General features: G+C 38.1%; 2 protein-coding genes across 4 annotated transcripts in view; one reads left to right on the top strand and one right to left on the bottom strand.

The window, feature by feature from the left end:
• Positions 1-8,814, top strand: part of LOC103701549 (putative pectin methyltransferase QUA2) — a 10,585-nt gene extending 1,771 nt beyond the window's left edge. Inside the window, exons 3-9 of the mRNA XM_008783665.6 lie at positions 10-139; positions 1,597-1,837; positions 4,172-4,394; positions 4,536-4,705; positions 4,844-5,147; positions 5,951-6,089; positions 8,232-8,814. Coding sequence (XP_008781887.3) covers positions 10-139; positions 1,597-1,837; positions 4,172-4,394; positions 4,536-4,705; positions 4,844-5,147; positions 5,951-6,089; positions 8,232-8,390 — 1,366 coding nt within the window. The 3' untranslated portion in view covers positions 8,391-8,814. The remainder of the gene's footprint in view (positions 1-9; positions 140-1,596; positions 1,838-4,171; positions 4,395-4,535; positions 4,706-4,843; positions 5,148-5,950; positions 6,090-8,231) is intronic.
• A 1,306-nt stretch (positions 8,815-10,120) lies between these two features.
• LOC103701548 (Outer arm dynein light chain 1 protein) lies at positions 10,121-15,184 on the bottom strand. 3 transcript variants are annotated; one of them, XM_008783661.6, is made up of 6 exons: positions 14,711-15,184; positions 13,729-13,993; positions 13,526-13,639; positions 12,148-13,423; positions 11,899-12,045; positions 10,121-10,814 (listed from the first exon to the last, which is right to left on the bottom strand). In XM_008783661.6, exons 3-6 carry the CDS (start codon positions 13,580-13,582, stop codon positions 10,294-10,296), a joined length of 2,001 nt encoding a protein of 666 aa, XP_008781883.4. In that variant the 5' UTR covers positions 13,583-13,639; positions 13,729-13,993; positions 14,711-15,184; the 3' UTR covers positions 10,121-10,293. The 3 variants fall into 3 exon arrangements, with proteins under 3 accessions (XP_008781883.4, XP_008781885.4, XP_088577981.2); XM_008783663.6 differs by having other exon boundaries at positions 14,863-15,133; XM_088721855.2 differs by lacking the exons at positions 13,729-13,993; positions 14,711-15,184 and having other exon boundaries at positions 13,526-13,722.
• Between the last annotated feature and the right edge of the window lie 345 nt (positions 15,185-15,529).

Raw genomic sequence — 15,529 nt, 5'->3', positions numbered from 1 at the left:
TGGTTGCAGAATGATGGTGGAAGAAGAGCAGATCTCATTTCGCTCGGACTCCCTCATGGTTGATGGAGTGGAAGATTATTCACACCGGATAGCAGAGATGATTGGGCTCGAAAACGAGTCTAATTTTAATGAAGCAGGGGTTGGTACAATTTTTCTAATCACAGATCACTGTTTGGTTCTTCTAAATAATGAAGATGCTCATTTTGCATATGCTTATAAAGGGATAACAGAATGTAAAGGGAAGAAAGAATGTATGAATTTATCAAAAGCTAATTTACTGAAACTATTTTGCATTTATCATAATACTACTTCTAAAACTGTGCCTGTTTAACTTAGTAAAGTGCTATACAAATGTTATATAACAATTATTCTTTGAGTGCAATTGTGTTAATTTGATGATGGTACATTTGTGGGGCAGAATATTATAATTATATGAGAATGAGAGGTTTAATGGATTATTCTTGGACTGAATTTCAGTTTGCTGCTTATGTTTTATGCTTTCAGATTGTTTTGAAACTCTTTTTTGTTTATGGATCACATGAGCTCTTTTTTAGACAGGAAAAATACACATTTTACATTTCTTGTTTGTTCTTTTCTTGATCTTGAAGGAGTCGGGTATTTGACCTTGCAATCCTATATGCGCAGCTCCTTGGGATCAAACTATCATGATAAGAATTGCTTAGTGCATGCTATCTGCTTGCAATACTTATTACAACTTCAATTGCCATGAGCTAATGAAAATATTTGTCATCATCAAGCAAATACTGGGTTTTTGCCATCTCGATTTTGATCAATGATTAATTATGACCGCCCATTTGTGAAGAAAATGAGGTCCATATAATCTCAACATTGGAATCTTTTAAAATTTTAAATCTTATATACTATTTATTTTTCATTTAACACAAAATTGTCACTTCAATCTGCTCTTAGACCATATCCTTTTTATGCTATTACTAGAAAATGTATCTACTGGAAGTGCAAATTGTCATGATTTCTCAGAACAGTAATTGCATACTTTTCCTATTCTCTGGGATTTTTTTTCTCTGTGTCCATTTTTTCCATCCTTTTCTTTTTTCTAGAGCCTCCTACAAAGAAAATACATTCACCATTTGATGACATATTGTTTTTATAATGTTTATAGTATCTTCAGTGAAATTTCCTTTAGAATGAAAATTCATCCGATCTATTTCAGCATTCATTTCTGCATAAATATCTACTATGGTTTGTTGTGATAAAACCTCACATTATATTTACAAAATCTTGAGTATGCTAAATCCGATTATAATTGGTTTTGAGATTGTCTGTTAATAATCAAACTGGTTCTAAGCCACAACAACGAACTTCTATGTAAATGGACTGAAAGCTAAATCCCAAGCCATGATCAGTTAACTCTTATGTCTGTTTTTTTTAACATGAAATGTTTCCTGATTTCTGGTACTTGCTGTAGCTGCTTGAATGCAGATGTAGTTTTGGAAACCAGGATGTTCATCCTAAATTGCATGAACCATTGATCTTTTGGAAAATTATCTAATTTTCTTTATTACATGATCTATATGTACAATATCAACTGGATTACTTTTAATTGTAATGATGCAGATTAGAACTGTCTTAGATATTGGGTGTGGCTTTGGTAGCTTTGGAGCACACATCTTCTCCAGACAGGTGCTGACTATGTGTATTGCCAACTACGAGCGCTCGGGTAGTCAAGTCCAAATTACTCTTGAAAGAGGCTTGCCTGCTATGCTTGGTTCATTTGCATCAAAACAGTTGCCATACCCATACCTCTCTTTTGATATTGTGCATTGTGCAGGATGTGACATTGACTGGGAGAAGAAAGGTTTGTATTAAATTATATAAGTGCTCTGAATTTACGATTGTTGGTTGGTTGTACATCATGTCCTATTTACTCTTTCCACAATGTATTTGGGCCACAACAATTTTAGTCAACCAATTTTCACCAATGTTTTTTATGAAGTCAACTAGATAATTATGAAATGTAAGTGATTGATAATGCCTGCGGGCAGAATAGCCGATTAGACTATTAAAGAGACCAATTCTAATGTCATATCTTGTTCACAAATATTCCTATTAGAGTGAGAATTAGTTTCCAGAGAATTGATGTTTAAGTTTGACAAGTATTGGAATCAAGGATAATATCACCATGATGATATGGGCAAATTTGCTAATATGATTAGTGGCTGCAAAGGACACTTGTTTTTTTTTAAGTTATCTCATTTGACTATAATTTTATTTAAATGCTGGATTTTGCATTCTTTATCGGTCAATATAGTCACCTTAATTGTAGTGGACAAGACCAGACTACTGGCAGGGGATGAGGAACCAAAAAATCAAAAGTGTGTCATGTTGAAGATTTTGACTCTAGAAATCTTGGTTCCCAAACTATGATTGTTCATTAGTTAGTCTTTCAAACAGTATTAAATATCAAGTGAATCAAGTTTGAGAACAAGCAAATCCAGTCAATACGATATTTGAAGCTTCTACCTCTTCAAATTTGCATTCTGCAATATCCAGCATATGATAGGTCAAACTCTATTGCGTAGATCTAAACCCTTTCCCTCCCATTTTCCTCCCACCCAGAGGATGTTGTCAGCTACAGTAGTTTCTAGTTGGTATGATTCTTATATAATGGTTTGGTCCTAATCTCTGTATCCAGCCCAAATCTAGACCTCCCCTTGGCCCCAAGATATGAAGCAAATCTTGATGTCTCCATTAGTAGTATGTCACATGCGCTTTATGCACCATGATTCATTGAGTTTGTAACGATAGCCTAGGAGAAAGTTGTTGACCTTTCTGACGTAAAATTTGTTGTTAGAGGGAAAAGAATTTATATATTTTCTCAGTCCCTTCTTCCAGTAAAGCATAAATGATATGATGAAGTAAGCAACTTTCTATTGTAGATTTCCAAATACTTGATTGGGATGCTTGACAACAGGAGTGAAATAGATAGTTCCCCTTCTTCTGAGTTTGATAATCTGGATGATCATTTGAAGCCTTGAGTCTGTTTTCATAATGCAAGTATAATTGTTGAATATCAACACTAGAAGGAAAGTCAGGAAGTATATAAAAAAAATATCTAGGTGTTCTTGCAATTGTGTTGTTACAGCTGCACATTTTCTTTCCTGTTATGACTTTTGTGGCCCCTCAGTATTTTCTTTCCTGGTTAGTGACTGTAGAATTGTGACATATGATAGGCTTCATTTAGTGTTTTACCTGCCCTAAATTGTCCATTAAAGGTTTTATTTTATGATGTTCCCATATTCAAAATGATATTCTTAGTGCACGTCTAACTTCTAATCCATCCATCATCCTTCTAACATCAATAATAAGAAATGTCTTAAGCTTCACACTTCATCATAATCTTTTCTTTACCTTTAAAATTGGTAACGACGTTGTAAAAGCAACATATTCCTCAAAGTCGGCATGCTGCTTCGACACTCTTCTAACAAAAAGGATGTAAAACCTAAGGACAAAGGGAAGAGACTACGCTATTTCAAGTGTAAATGCACTATAGAGTTTTGTGAATAATTATACTTTTTGACACCCTCAACTCTGCTAGTATTGGAAAATGAGTCACTTGCAAGCATCAGATTCCAGGGTGCTGTTTGGATGAAAAGTAGAATTAAGTGCTCAACTTCTGAAGAGAGGTTGGTTTTCGAAAATAAAGTTACGCATACTGAAGCTGTTTTATAATCACTTTTATTTTGAAGAGCATCTATTCCAATTAGTTAGCTGTAAAAAAGAGCATCCATTCCAATTAGTAGCTGTAAAAGATAATTTTTGTTTTTTTTGTGATTATTGTTATAGTTTTGAATCATCTACATGTTTTGCTTCTCTACCAGTTGATGTCCTAACAACTGTGCTGATTGCCAAAATTAAATTATCATATCAAAGAGCCATAAACTATGTCTAACTAGACATATTTATATCTTCTCTCTTTTCTCCTTTTTCTTTTTTCACGCATTTTGTTTTGGGGGTTGGGGTTGGGGTAGGGGGCGGGGGGGCATGGGCTGGGGTTGAGTTGAGCTAGACTATTAAGACTTCCTATTATCGGCCGTACCCTTGAGACTTGAGTAAGAGGACTTACAAAGTTTTTTTTCGCTGTTTGGCCAGTCCATTTGGTTGCTGACTTGCTGTTATGATGCTGTTACAGATGGTATTTACTTGACTGAGGTTGACAGACTCTTAAAGCCTGGAGGTTACTTTGTCTGGACTTCACATACAAATACTCAAAGATCACTGCATGATAAAGATAATCAAAAGAAGTGGTCACTTATTCGTGATTCTGCTGAGAAAGTCTGCTGGGATATGCTGTCGCAACAAGATGAGACAATTGTATGGAAAAAGACTAGCAAGAAGAAATGTTATAGATCTCGGTATGCAATCGCCATCTTTATGAATTAGGTTTTTCTCTCTGCTGTCAGATCATAGCTTAGGCAATAAAAGCAGTCATCTGTCTCCATACATGTGCTTTGAGTGTTTCCTAATTTATCTTGATTTGATGAAAATATCTGTAGGAAATCTGGACCTGCTGTTTGTGACAGAACTCACGATCTTGAGTCTCCATATTACCAGCCACTCAATCCTTGCATAGCAGGAACCAGTAGTCAGAGATGGATTCCTATTGAATACCGGACACCATGGCCTTCTCGAGCTTTTTTAAACTCCACTGAACTTGATATCTATGGTATACATATGCATCAAAACAATATGCATGTCTGTGCAATTACATGTTATTTTACTGTCATGCCTGCATTGTGAATAGTTATCATTATAAATTCAATTTTGTTCGGACTGTTATTCACTTATGCTTTTTCTTTATCAGGCCTACAGCCAGAGGACTTCGCAGAGGATGCATTGAACTGGAAGTCTGTGGTTCATGATTATTGGTCTCTTCTTTCACCTTTGATATTCTCAGATCATCCAAAGCGACCTGGTGATGAAGAACCTTCCCCACCTTTCAACATGCTCAGAAATGTACTGGACATGAATGCTCAGTTTGGTGGCTTTAATGCTGCTTTATTGGATGTTGGGAAGGCTGCATGGGTTATGAATGTAGTTCCCACAAGTGGTCCTAACTACCTTCCTCTTATCTTTGATAGGGGATTTATTGGTGTTCAGCATGATTGGTATGTATGATTGCTTTTATTGGCAGATTGCAGTATATTTTTCTTTATATTCTGGATAACTATCATCAAGCAATGGTATGCATATGTGTTTTACTTCTTCTACCTCCACCTAAATACAGAGTAAAAATCCTTACTTTTCCCCTTAGGTTTCCTTTGGGGGTTTCTAATGTTATAACCACGATTCTACCCTTTTACATGACTTAGAAATTTTAATTCTGATTGTTGAGATTTTAGGAGATGTTTGGTTCCTAAAAGGAGCAGAGTTAAAGGGAAAAATAATAAATTTAGCTTACCTTTCTAATAAATCATGATATGGATGGAGAATCACGAACATGGAATATTATACTCAAAATAATAAATTTTCAATTACCTTATTTTAAATTATTTTGGATTTTTACTGCAGAATCAAACACCCAAATGTATAAGATGTAAAATCACGGAATATCATGATTTTATTAGAAACCCAAATGCATGTTCAGTAATCCACTCTGCTGATCAAAAATTTAGCTTCTGGGCCTTCTCCTGATTTCTTGTGCAATTAAGCCACTAGGTCCACTTTTTTCTTTTTTGAACATTTTAACTTTTATACATTGATCTCCCCTTCTTTCTTTATGAGTCATCCAGCTTCTTGGCTTTTAAACCTCAAATGTTCATGATGATGGTTCCTGTGGCTGTACTTTGTTTTCGACACCAAGATATGTTTACTAGAATGTGGACATTATGTATTACATTTATATTATGAAATTAATATTTCCTTTAGGGAAAATACATGAAGTTTTCTTATGAATACTTATCTTTGATAGGTGTGAAGCATTTCCAACATATCCAAGAACATACGACTTGGTGCATGCTGAAGGATTGCTGACACTTGAGACCTATCAACGGCACAGGTGTTCCATGCTTGATATATTCTTGGAGATAGATCGTATTCTCAGACCTGAGGTATGATATTCATCAGCAAAGCTTCATATGGACCGCTTATATATATTTGTGTTTTCATGTGCAACCAATATTCTCATACAGCCAGAAATGAAGGATAAGGGAACAATATTTTGCATGTCATGTCTAAACATTCACTGAACTGCACAATTTTGTTGTGTTCATAACAAATGAGGAAGGATTGTTTGTGAACAAAACACGAACACTAAAAACCATTATTAATCTCCAAATATTATTCACTCTGCTTTCTTGTTGTAACTGTCATTCAGAGTAAATGGGAACATAAAGGTGAAAATTCAATATTGAAAGCCCATTAGTGGATTTGAACCTGCCTCGTTATGTATGAGTCTTGCAATGTGCCAGAATTTGATGCAAGTAGGATCCTGGGATCATATTTTGGATAGCAAGTTTGGATTCTTAACTTGCAGGGAATTGGTCTGAATTTGTTCCCTTAATGCCACCCATATCCATGGGATCGCTGCTAATTGTTGCCCTTTGTGCCTTTTGGAGAAATTTTGGTTCAAAGGCCAAAAATATTTCCCATATCTGCGAAATGTCTTCACATCACTTGATACTATGTAGTGCAGTGTGTACTGACCATCTCGATCTCTACTAAGGTTTTTCTTATGTCATGTTGTGGCATTGACTACTCGAGAAGTTTACGTTTTAAGTATAAAGTACAATGGAGAGTCATAATTATATGGAAAAGCGTCGAGTTAATGTTGAACTGCAATGTATGGAAGAGTGAAGGTGTTTAGAATAGATTTAACAAGATATCATGCAAATGTTAGTGTTGAATTAGCATAATTGCAACAACATCTGAAGAAACATGCTTCAAATCATGATACACCATCTTGGTACCGGGCCCATACTGGTGCCACCCTGTCATTGTGTTGGTACGTCCGGTACGGAACCGATTCAGTATACCGAGTGTCAGTATGCCCCCTACCGTATACCAGTATCGAACTAGTACAATATGGTACGTTCCGTACCGTCCGGTTCGGTACGGTATGGCGTACCATACTTCAGATATTATTAGGTTATTTGTGTCAAGGAGCTACTAATAGCATGAGTTTGAAATGATTTCCCATGGAAAATAGTGGAACAAAGATCTGAAATACGATCTTTCAATTCGGTCCATTAAAAGCAGTGTTAATTCTAGATTGGGAGAGAATACAACATTTTTAAGGATTTCCTGGTCATTGCAGAAATTGGATTGTTATTTGAGCATTGAGGAATTTTGCTTGTATTAGGTGGATATGGCTGGATAATTTCAGGCAGTATTTTATAGATATTTTGCCTAGATCTGCAGAGATTATAATTCATTTTAAGGACTTAACAGCCATCTAGGAATTGACTATTGTTATTATAGTTTGTAATAGTTTTGCTTTAATTTGGTCTGCGAATATAGTTTTATGAGTTTTCCATGGGAGGACCCACAACTTCATGTGTTTTATTATTCAACAGTCTATGAAGTGCTGAGAGCTTGCTTGGAATCCTTATAAGGCAGGAATTACTTTGGTGAATATATTCTTGTTTTTTGTCATAACATCCAGCAATTGAAGTATCTCTTGGCCTTTCTACTTGAACAAGTAAATTATCTTTATATAATGATTTTTCTTTTTGAGAGATTTATGTGATGATTTTTCAAAGCTATATTAGCTATCTATAAGCTCTATAATGTCATCGCAAAATTTCCTTCATTCTTCTTCATCGGACATGCTTTTATGATTCCTTGCACCTTTTCTTAGTCTACAGCGCAATATAATACTCAATGGGCATCAAGAATATTGTACATGGACAGAGTTGCCTGGCTGAAGTGGAATTTGTATCTTATAGCATTATTTTACAAGATACTTAGCTCAGGCCATTGCTCTGAATACTTTTTTTTTCTTTTTTTTTCTTTTTGGTAGTGTGGAAAAAGAAAAAAATAGCAGTTGGATCTATGTCTATTCTAGAATCGAAGTTCATTGAATTTTAGAGTACCTATGTGATGTGAAAAACTTAAGTCCTTAACCCATAATCTCCATTATACCTTCTTATATGCTAACATGAAGCATTATAGGATAACACAAAACCAGTAAGATGTATTATTTCTCTTGTGCTACTTGATTTGAAAGCTAATACTTGCTTGCATGTATGTAGGGTTGGGTGATAATTCGTGATACAGATCCTCTCATTGAAGCAGTCCGATCTGTTATCACACAACTAAGATGGGATGCACGCATGATGGAGCTTGACAATGACAGCAATGAGAAACTCCTAGTTTGTCAGAAGCCCTTCTTCAAGAAACAACAGAAATAGATAAGATTTACTATATCTTGTTTTTCACAAGCTATATAGTTTTCAATTATTTTGTGGATGGTAATTGTCATAGAGCCCCATCATAAAGTGGGTAGCAATAAAAGTTAGAACAAAGGAAGAGGTGAGAAGAATTTGTGGCGGATTTGAACTCGTACTGCTGTGGAACCGCAAGGCCTCCATAGATCTTGTAATTAAGCAAATGCAGGTTGGAGAGTATAGGGTAGGCTCAGTTTTCATTAAAAGGTTGCTGTAAGGATAGAATAATGAATGCTTGCAAATGACTAATAGATTGTTAAAAGGATCACAAAATAAATGAATGATGCTGTAATATAAGTACTTGATATGACCAAAGCATTATGTAAGTGTATTCTTTATTTGTTATTACCAAAACATTATGCAATCGTATTCTTTGTTCTTTGCTTCATTACATTGGATTCTTCCGTTGCAGTGTTTCTTTCTATGAATCCATACCGTTATGCTGCTCATCTAAGTTGGCAACTTGAGAGCTGAATCTTTATATAAGACAGTGTACCTAATTGTCATTACCTTTTCAATCTATCAACAGACCACCAATTGGCTGCACTCGTGATATCTTAGGTACATGAAGTGATTTGGCAGTGAGGTGCCAGGATGTTAGAAGGTAGCACTTTATTTTGTTAGAAGATATTTAAGCCTGCTAACCTGATAGGCAAGGTTAACATTAATTTACCTGATTACTAGAAGTAAATCTGTCATTGGGAATCTCATTTCCTCCATCGGTGCATAATTAATTTAACTAATATATGATATAACATATACATACACACACCACAGAGTAGCATTCTGCAGCACTTATTTGCTCTAAAACATGTGTCTACCCTGCACAATCCAATTAAACTAATTATGTGTAGAAACCTCAAGTAATAAGGTTTCTTTTTATAAATCGATGCTATAAATTCACTGGATACTAATTTCGAGAAACTATGGGAGTAGTAAGTTGGAAAGATAAACATATACCATGATACAGTGAGGCTGTAGGTGTACTTTAACATTAGCATGTCTTACAGAGACATGAACTGCTTAAATATTGTGTTTTGATGTACAAATATTAGATGTATGTTCGTAATTATATTAGATTAGATATAAATCTAATATATTTCTATTTAGATGTATGCATCTACGTATATATAGATATAAACCTTAGCCTTTTTTCACACCTGAACCTATGCCACCATTGCACTTATCAGTGCAAGTTCTGTACTGTATAATATCATTATAATCATCATAATGCCTATACAATAGTCTTTATATTATTTGTTAAAGCGTAAGATCATGAGCAGAACTATCACAGTAGCCATCGTTTGTTTGATATGATGGATATTATATCCTTGTTAAGCTGCATGTCTGTTTGTTGTGGTATGGCATACTATCAAAATATTAACAACTTAAGATGAATATTCAAATGAGTTGTGCTAACTATTACATAGGTTAATTTATAAAAAGTATTACATTTTTTGGTATTACCATAAATAAATTTGTATAAAATATGAATGCTATAGAATTCATATCATACTTTTATTCTATGAAATTTGTTGATGACATGTATAATTTACGTGCCACTTAACTAGCAGTGAACTTGCTCAATTCCTCTTCATGAGGTGTATGCCATTATCTGTTCTCTACATATCTCCAGGCACTAAAATTAAGGGAAAGTTAAGAAATAAAAAATAGAAAATAATTAAGAAAAGATCTCCTGTTTAACACCACCAATCTGTGCTAATATTGCTAGCATTCAATCATGTCCCTTCAGAACTTACAGAACCTAAAAGCTGTAACCAAAGACCCTCATAATAGTCCCAAGTTCACCACAAGGCATTATTCATGTCCGGATAATGGATCATATTTAGTAAAAGCTATTCCATTCTTACTTCCTTGAAGAGATTGGGTGTTGGTGTCTGGTTTTTGATCTGTGCTTGCTGCTCTTCTGCCCACCACTGCTACCCATTCCCCTGAGGCTACTTCCTTCCCCAATCCTGCCCCGGATTGAAGAGCTTGATCCCTGGCTCACTCGCCTCGCCAGCCTCCTCCGAGAGCTCCAGCCGTCATTCCCAAGTGCAGCCTTAGCAACACTGTCGGTAGCCACCTCCCTTGCCCTCTGTGGCTTGATAGGCTGCTTGTTGAGATAGGCTAGCTGTGGGAGGAGGCCTGAGACTGCCCTGCGAAGCTGATCATCCCCAATGTTTCTCTGGATCGGATTGCCCAATAAATTGAGGGCCAAGAGAGAATTGTAGTTGGCAACGAGCTGGCCCAGGGCTTTTGTAGTGGTTATCTTGTTGAAGCTCAGGTCTAGGACAGTGAGCTTCAGGAGCCGGTGGAGCCCCTCCACATCACTGATCTTGTTTCCAGCAAGATAAAGCTCTTTGATGAGAGTGCAGTTTGACAGTCCTGGAATAAAGCACATCATGCAATTATTTCCCTTTTCAGTTTCTATGTAAATTTTCAGTTTCGATCATCGTGCTTACAAGTGTCTGTTACTTTGGAGTTTTGATCTTTTTTATTGAATCTTAGGAGCAGAGGTTCAGGTTGCACAAAAAAAACTACACCATTTGCTGAAAATATGATGGCAAATCCCTAAATAAATATAAAGTGAACTGTCACTGGATTATAATGAACATATATAGCTGCACCTGTATCGACTTGGATAAGTAGATTTCACTAATTATAACTCCTTACTCTCACCAAAAAATAAAAGAAAAAAAGAAAATACGATTCCTTATTGCCTTCATTTACAGAGAGATATATGCTACGAACAACTCAGTAGTCCTCGAGTGCTTTATCTCATAAAGAAACAGAAATTATTTGTGGTCCGAGTCAAATAAGATCTATTACTGCAAACTGCAAATCTTTTTTTTCTTTCATGAGATCGAATCAAAAGCAAATTGTAAGATCATTATGTAAGTGGTCACAACTTGCATGCTAGGAGATCATTTGTGGGACCAGCAAATCAATTAGAAGACAAGATATTATCAGTCCAGAGTACAAGGGCACAGCTGCTAAGGTTGAAGCATTTGTCCCTTACAACTCACTTTCTGACTAAGGTGTCCAAAGAGGATTCTACATGGTCCCCAGCAGGGAATCGAGAATCACCAGCTAGTGAGAGGATGCCAACTTATGAAACTAGACAACTCAGATATAAAACCTAGCAAAGAACTACAACCAAAGGATTGTGTCAGAAGCATGTGATCTACCATGGACCGCAAAGTCCAATAATCTACCGCCAACCATAAAAATACAAGACAGATCAAGTCCCCTCACACCTTCTCGGTGAGAACATTTTTCAGCTCTTGATCATTTAAGATGCTTATTTTGGTGGGATAATGAGAAAAGAAAGAGGCTCTTAGTGAAAACAAATAAGAAATTGAACCAATGCTACCCTCATATTCTAAAAGAACATACTTGGAACTATAAGCATTTAAGAAGCATGGCGTGTATGGAGAGAATGAAAACTGAAGCATAAAGAAATGCTCACCATGACCAATTCGTGATATTCGGTTATAGCTGAGATTAAGAACTCGCAGCCTTGTCAGTTCTCTGAGTCCCTCAATGGTGGCAATCTTGTTCCTGGACAGGTCAAGTGTGTGAAGGCTCTTGGGTAGTGATCCCGGGGAAATATGAACTGCAGCAATAGCAAAAAGTTTACATAATTATCTCAAGAATCTAGAGATACACAACACACACGAAGTCCATTTCAGTTAGGAAAATGGTTATCCATCTATACCTATGAAGTTGCCGGATAAATTGACAGAACGGAGGCTGGTGAATGCCGAGATGGCAGGAATGACCTTCAAGCCCATGCCAGAGATATGAGCCACGGAGGAGAGTGAATTCAGAGATTGGATGACATTGTTGGCCTGCACAACCTCCTCCAAGCGCCAGGTTGGGTGAGAGTGGTTCTTCCCAGAAGATTCCCCAATATCAAAAGAATTTGGGAAAGCGATAGCTGAAGTTGCTTCCCCTTCATCATCGCCGTTGTCATTGAGCGAGCAGAACAGGTTGTCCTCGAGGCTGTTCACCCAAGCATTGACTCTGTCTATAGAGGAGGATTCTGCAGAGAACGCAACCCACTGGTTCTGGGGCCATAAATCAGTTCTAGTTCTACTCATTGGCTCCTCCATTGGTTTCTTTTTCCTCATGTCACCGCTTGGCTCAAGTGTGTCTGAAGTATACCCACCTTTTTGTTTGGAGGGATCACTTAAGGAGACTAGCCTCTGCATCTTAGAGGTCCAAGGCTTATGGAGATTCCTATGACTCCAGAGGAAAAGCTTCCACCAGAGCTTCCTGCTTCTCGAAGGAAGTACTTGGCTCGAAGACCTCTTCTTTAGCATCACCCTGTCAGCACTGCAGTTGGTCATCACAGATAATGGGCTGCCATGAAGGGCATTGAAAGCATCCGCTCCAACATTTCCTGATAAGTTTTGGAGATCACTATAGGAGTGGGACTTTGTCGGGGATTCGAGCAATGCACTAGATCTCTTTGTCTCAATGTTGGAACAAGAGCGCTTCAGCTTGGGAGAACCCCAGAAGGCTGTAGTCATCCCCATCCCCGGATCACTCACATGCCCACTCTGAATCATCATCTCCGGCGTGATGCCTTCTTCCCTCTCGGACTTGCTCTCCAGCCCGTAACTATTCAACTCCAAGTTCGAACCAATCAAACCATAAAAATTGGATTCTCCTTTGTCTGCTGCTTGGGCTTGGAGATCAAAGTCAGAATAATCCCTTTTCATCGATAAGATCTCCTCGTGTTCATCACCCCCCTCATAAGCAGCCTCAGCTACTCTCTCAGCTCCAACCAAGTTCTCATCTCTATCCGCTTCCTCCACCATTTTCACATTGCAAATGGAGCTCTTCGGTGGAGTACCTGAAGGCACCAGCACCTCGAAAGATGCCTCCTTTGTGCCCGTCCCAATCAACGGGTTTGCAAATTCTTCCGGCTTCACTCGCAGATCTGCACTGGCATTAGCCTTCTTCAAGTCCATACCTTTGGGTAATTCCTGCAAACAATTGAAACTCAACTTAGACCCCAATCCAAAAGAAATCCAAGTATCAAAATTCATCAAATAAAACTATACAAGAGAAACCGTATCGCTGCTTACTCTGGATTTCTTCTTCTTCCCAACCAGGAGTGTAGAAAAGCAATTGAACATCGCCATTTGGGATACTGATGTAATCCAAATCTCACAGACAGCACAAGATCAGGCACTCAGCTTCTACAAAAGGTCTTAATTTTAAGTCCTGCCAAGTACTGCATAACTAACAAGCACGGTAAAGAGGAAAGAAGGCAGATGCAAAGGCCTACCACATAAAGATGACTTCTAATCTATGGCGAAGGATTCAAGGGTTAGCCATTATCGACGGGCAATCCTTTTACAATGCGGCAGAGAAGCCAAACAAGCAGAAGAGTGGAGATTGGAATGGAATACAGAGGGAAGTGTGCATCCTCCTGAGCCCACACCTTTGTCAAGGTGCGAGGAGATAGTACCCCAGGGACGGCCAGAGTGATTGGCGAAGAACCGTAGTACCAGCAGTGATCCTTTTTGAATCCGTCTTTGAAATTAGTCCTACTGCAAAGATATGAAAAGAAAAAAAAAGGGTTAGATCTTTTAGAACCCAAAAGGCCAAAATTCACCAAAAAGAAACATGACGAGCAAAGCTTTTCTGCCTTCTCTTTTGTTTGTCTTCCAACTTTAGGAGAGAAGAGCAGCTCAAACTCAAATATTGTAAGTATTTGCCAAAAACGAAATAGAAAGAAGAACAAGAACAACAATCATTTCTAGTTTGGAGCCAAAAAGATAAGAGGGCGAAGAAAGAGGGACTTACATGGCTTCTAATAACACCCTATCCTAACCCACAAAAAGAGACACAAGAAGATATCAACTCCTCCCTTAATCTTACATATTAGAAATACAAAGAGAAAAAGATGCGATTTTGTTGTGCAAAGCTTTCTAGAGGACCAACTTTTCCTCCCCAATTTCAACATAAAACCACACTTCCTCTGGTTTTGTGAAAAAAGAATACAAGAAAAGACATGAACCACAAGGAACTGTCCGGAGATTGAGAAATCCCCCCAAATTGTCCTCCTTTTCGAGCCCCAAGATAAGAAGAAAGCAGAACAAAAACATTCCATTCTTATTTCCGGTCGATAAACAAAGAAAAACCATAAAAGAAAGAAAGTAGAAGAGAGAAAGAAGAAGGAATCCCCTTCTCTTTTTATTTCTGCTCAGAAATACAATAAAAACCACTAAAGAAGATAAAAAAGATGTGTTCTTTCGAGCACCAACCTCTCAAAGGTACCCCCTTTGGCCTTTCTTTCCTAATCCCCGACCAACTCAAACACACAAAGGAGAACTCTTCTTCTCCTCCTCAAAAACAGCGATGCAAACAAAACCAATGTTAAAAACAAATCTTTCGCATGACTTCCCGGAACAAGTACCTGCCCACGCCTCCCCGAGCTGCCCAGAGAGAAGAAGCTAGAGGTGGATGAGGAGGAGTGGCCTTTGGCTCGGGGCGGGGGGGGGGTGGAGGAGGAGAAATGGAAGTGAGGTTGAGGCGAAGGGAACGCGTTGGAAGAGGCTAGAAGTAGGCAGCCAAGCGTGCCGATGGACACACGCGGATGCTCTCGTCTGCAAACTGAGCCGCTCATGGGAGAACATTTCGAGAAATTACTGGCGTCCAACCGATAATTTCTCGGCTTACGCTGGGTCTACTCGAATTCCTGCTCTTTCGGTAATAATGCAAGCCCCGGCGTGAAGTGTGAGGCTGGGAAGGAACGGGGCCCACCTATTTGGATGGCCGAGTTGGCATCCGATTCCTGCCCACGGTGGGGGAATTGACACGCCACTGCTATTAATCTAAATCCAATTGGGAAAACAGCATGCATCTGCGTCACATCACGGGTGTCACTTCCATTTTGATCCTCTCTCCACGGTGTGCGGTCAATTACGCCAATTGCGTCTCCATACTCTCTCCACATGGTGAGCGGTCAATAATTTCTCCCGCAATCTGCACCCAGAATAAACTAGCGTCCCCTCAATTCACCCATTCGGAACGGGTCCCACCTTTTTGGACGGCTTCGATGGAGCTTCTGGTTTGGAAGGCGG

Source organism: Phoenix dactylifera, chromosome 5 (assembly GCF_051530095.1).
Source record: "Phoenix dactylifera cultivar Ajwa chromosome 5, Ajwa_hap1_PhDact_Kaust_v1.1, whole genome shotgun sequence".
Taxonomy (NCBI): domain Eukaryota; kingdom Viridiplantae; phylum Streptophyta; class Magnoliopsida; order Arecales; family Arecaceae; genus Phoenix; species Phoenix dactylifera.
Note: the sequence above shows the minus strand (reverse complement) of the source record. Positions and strands in the feature narration are given on the sequence as shown.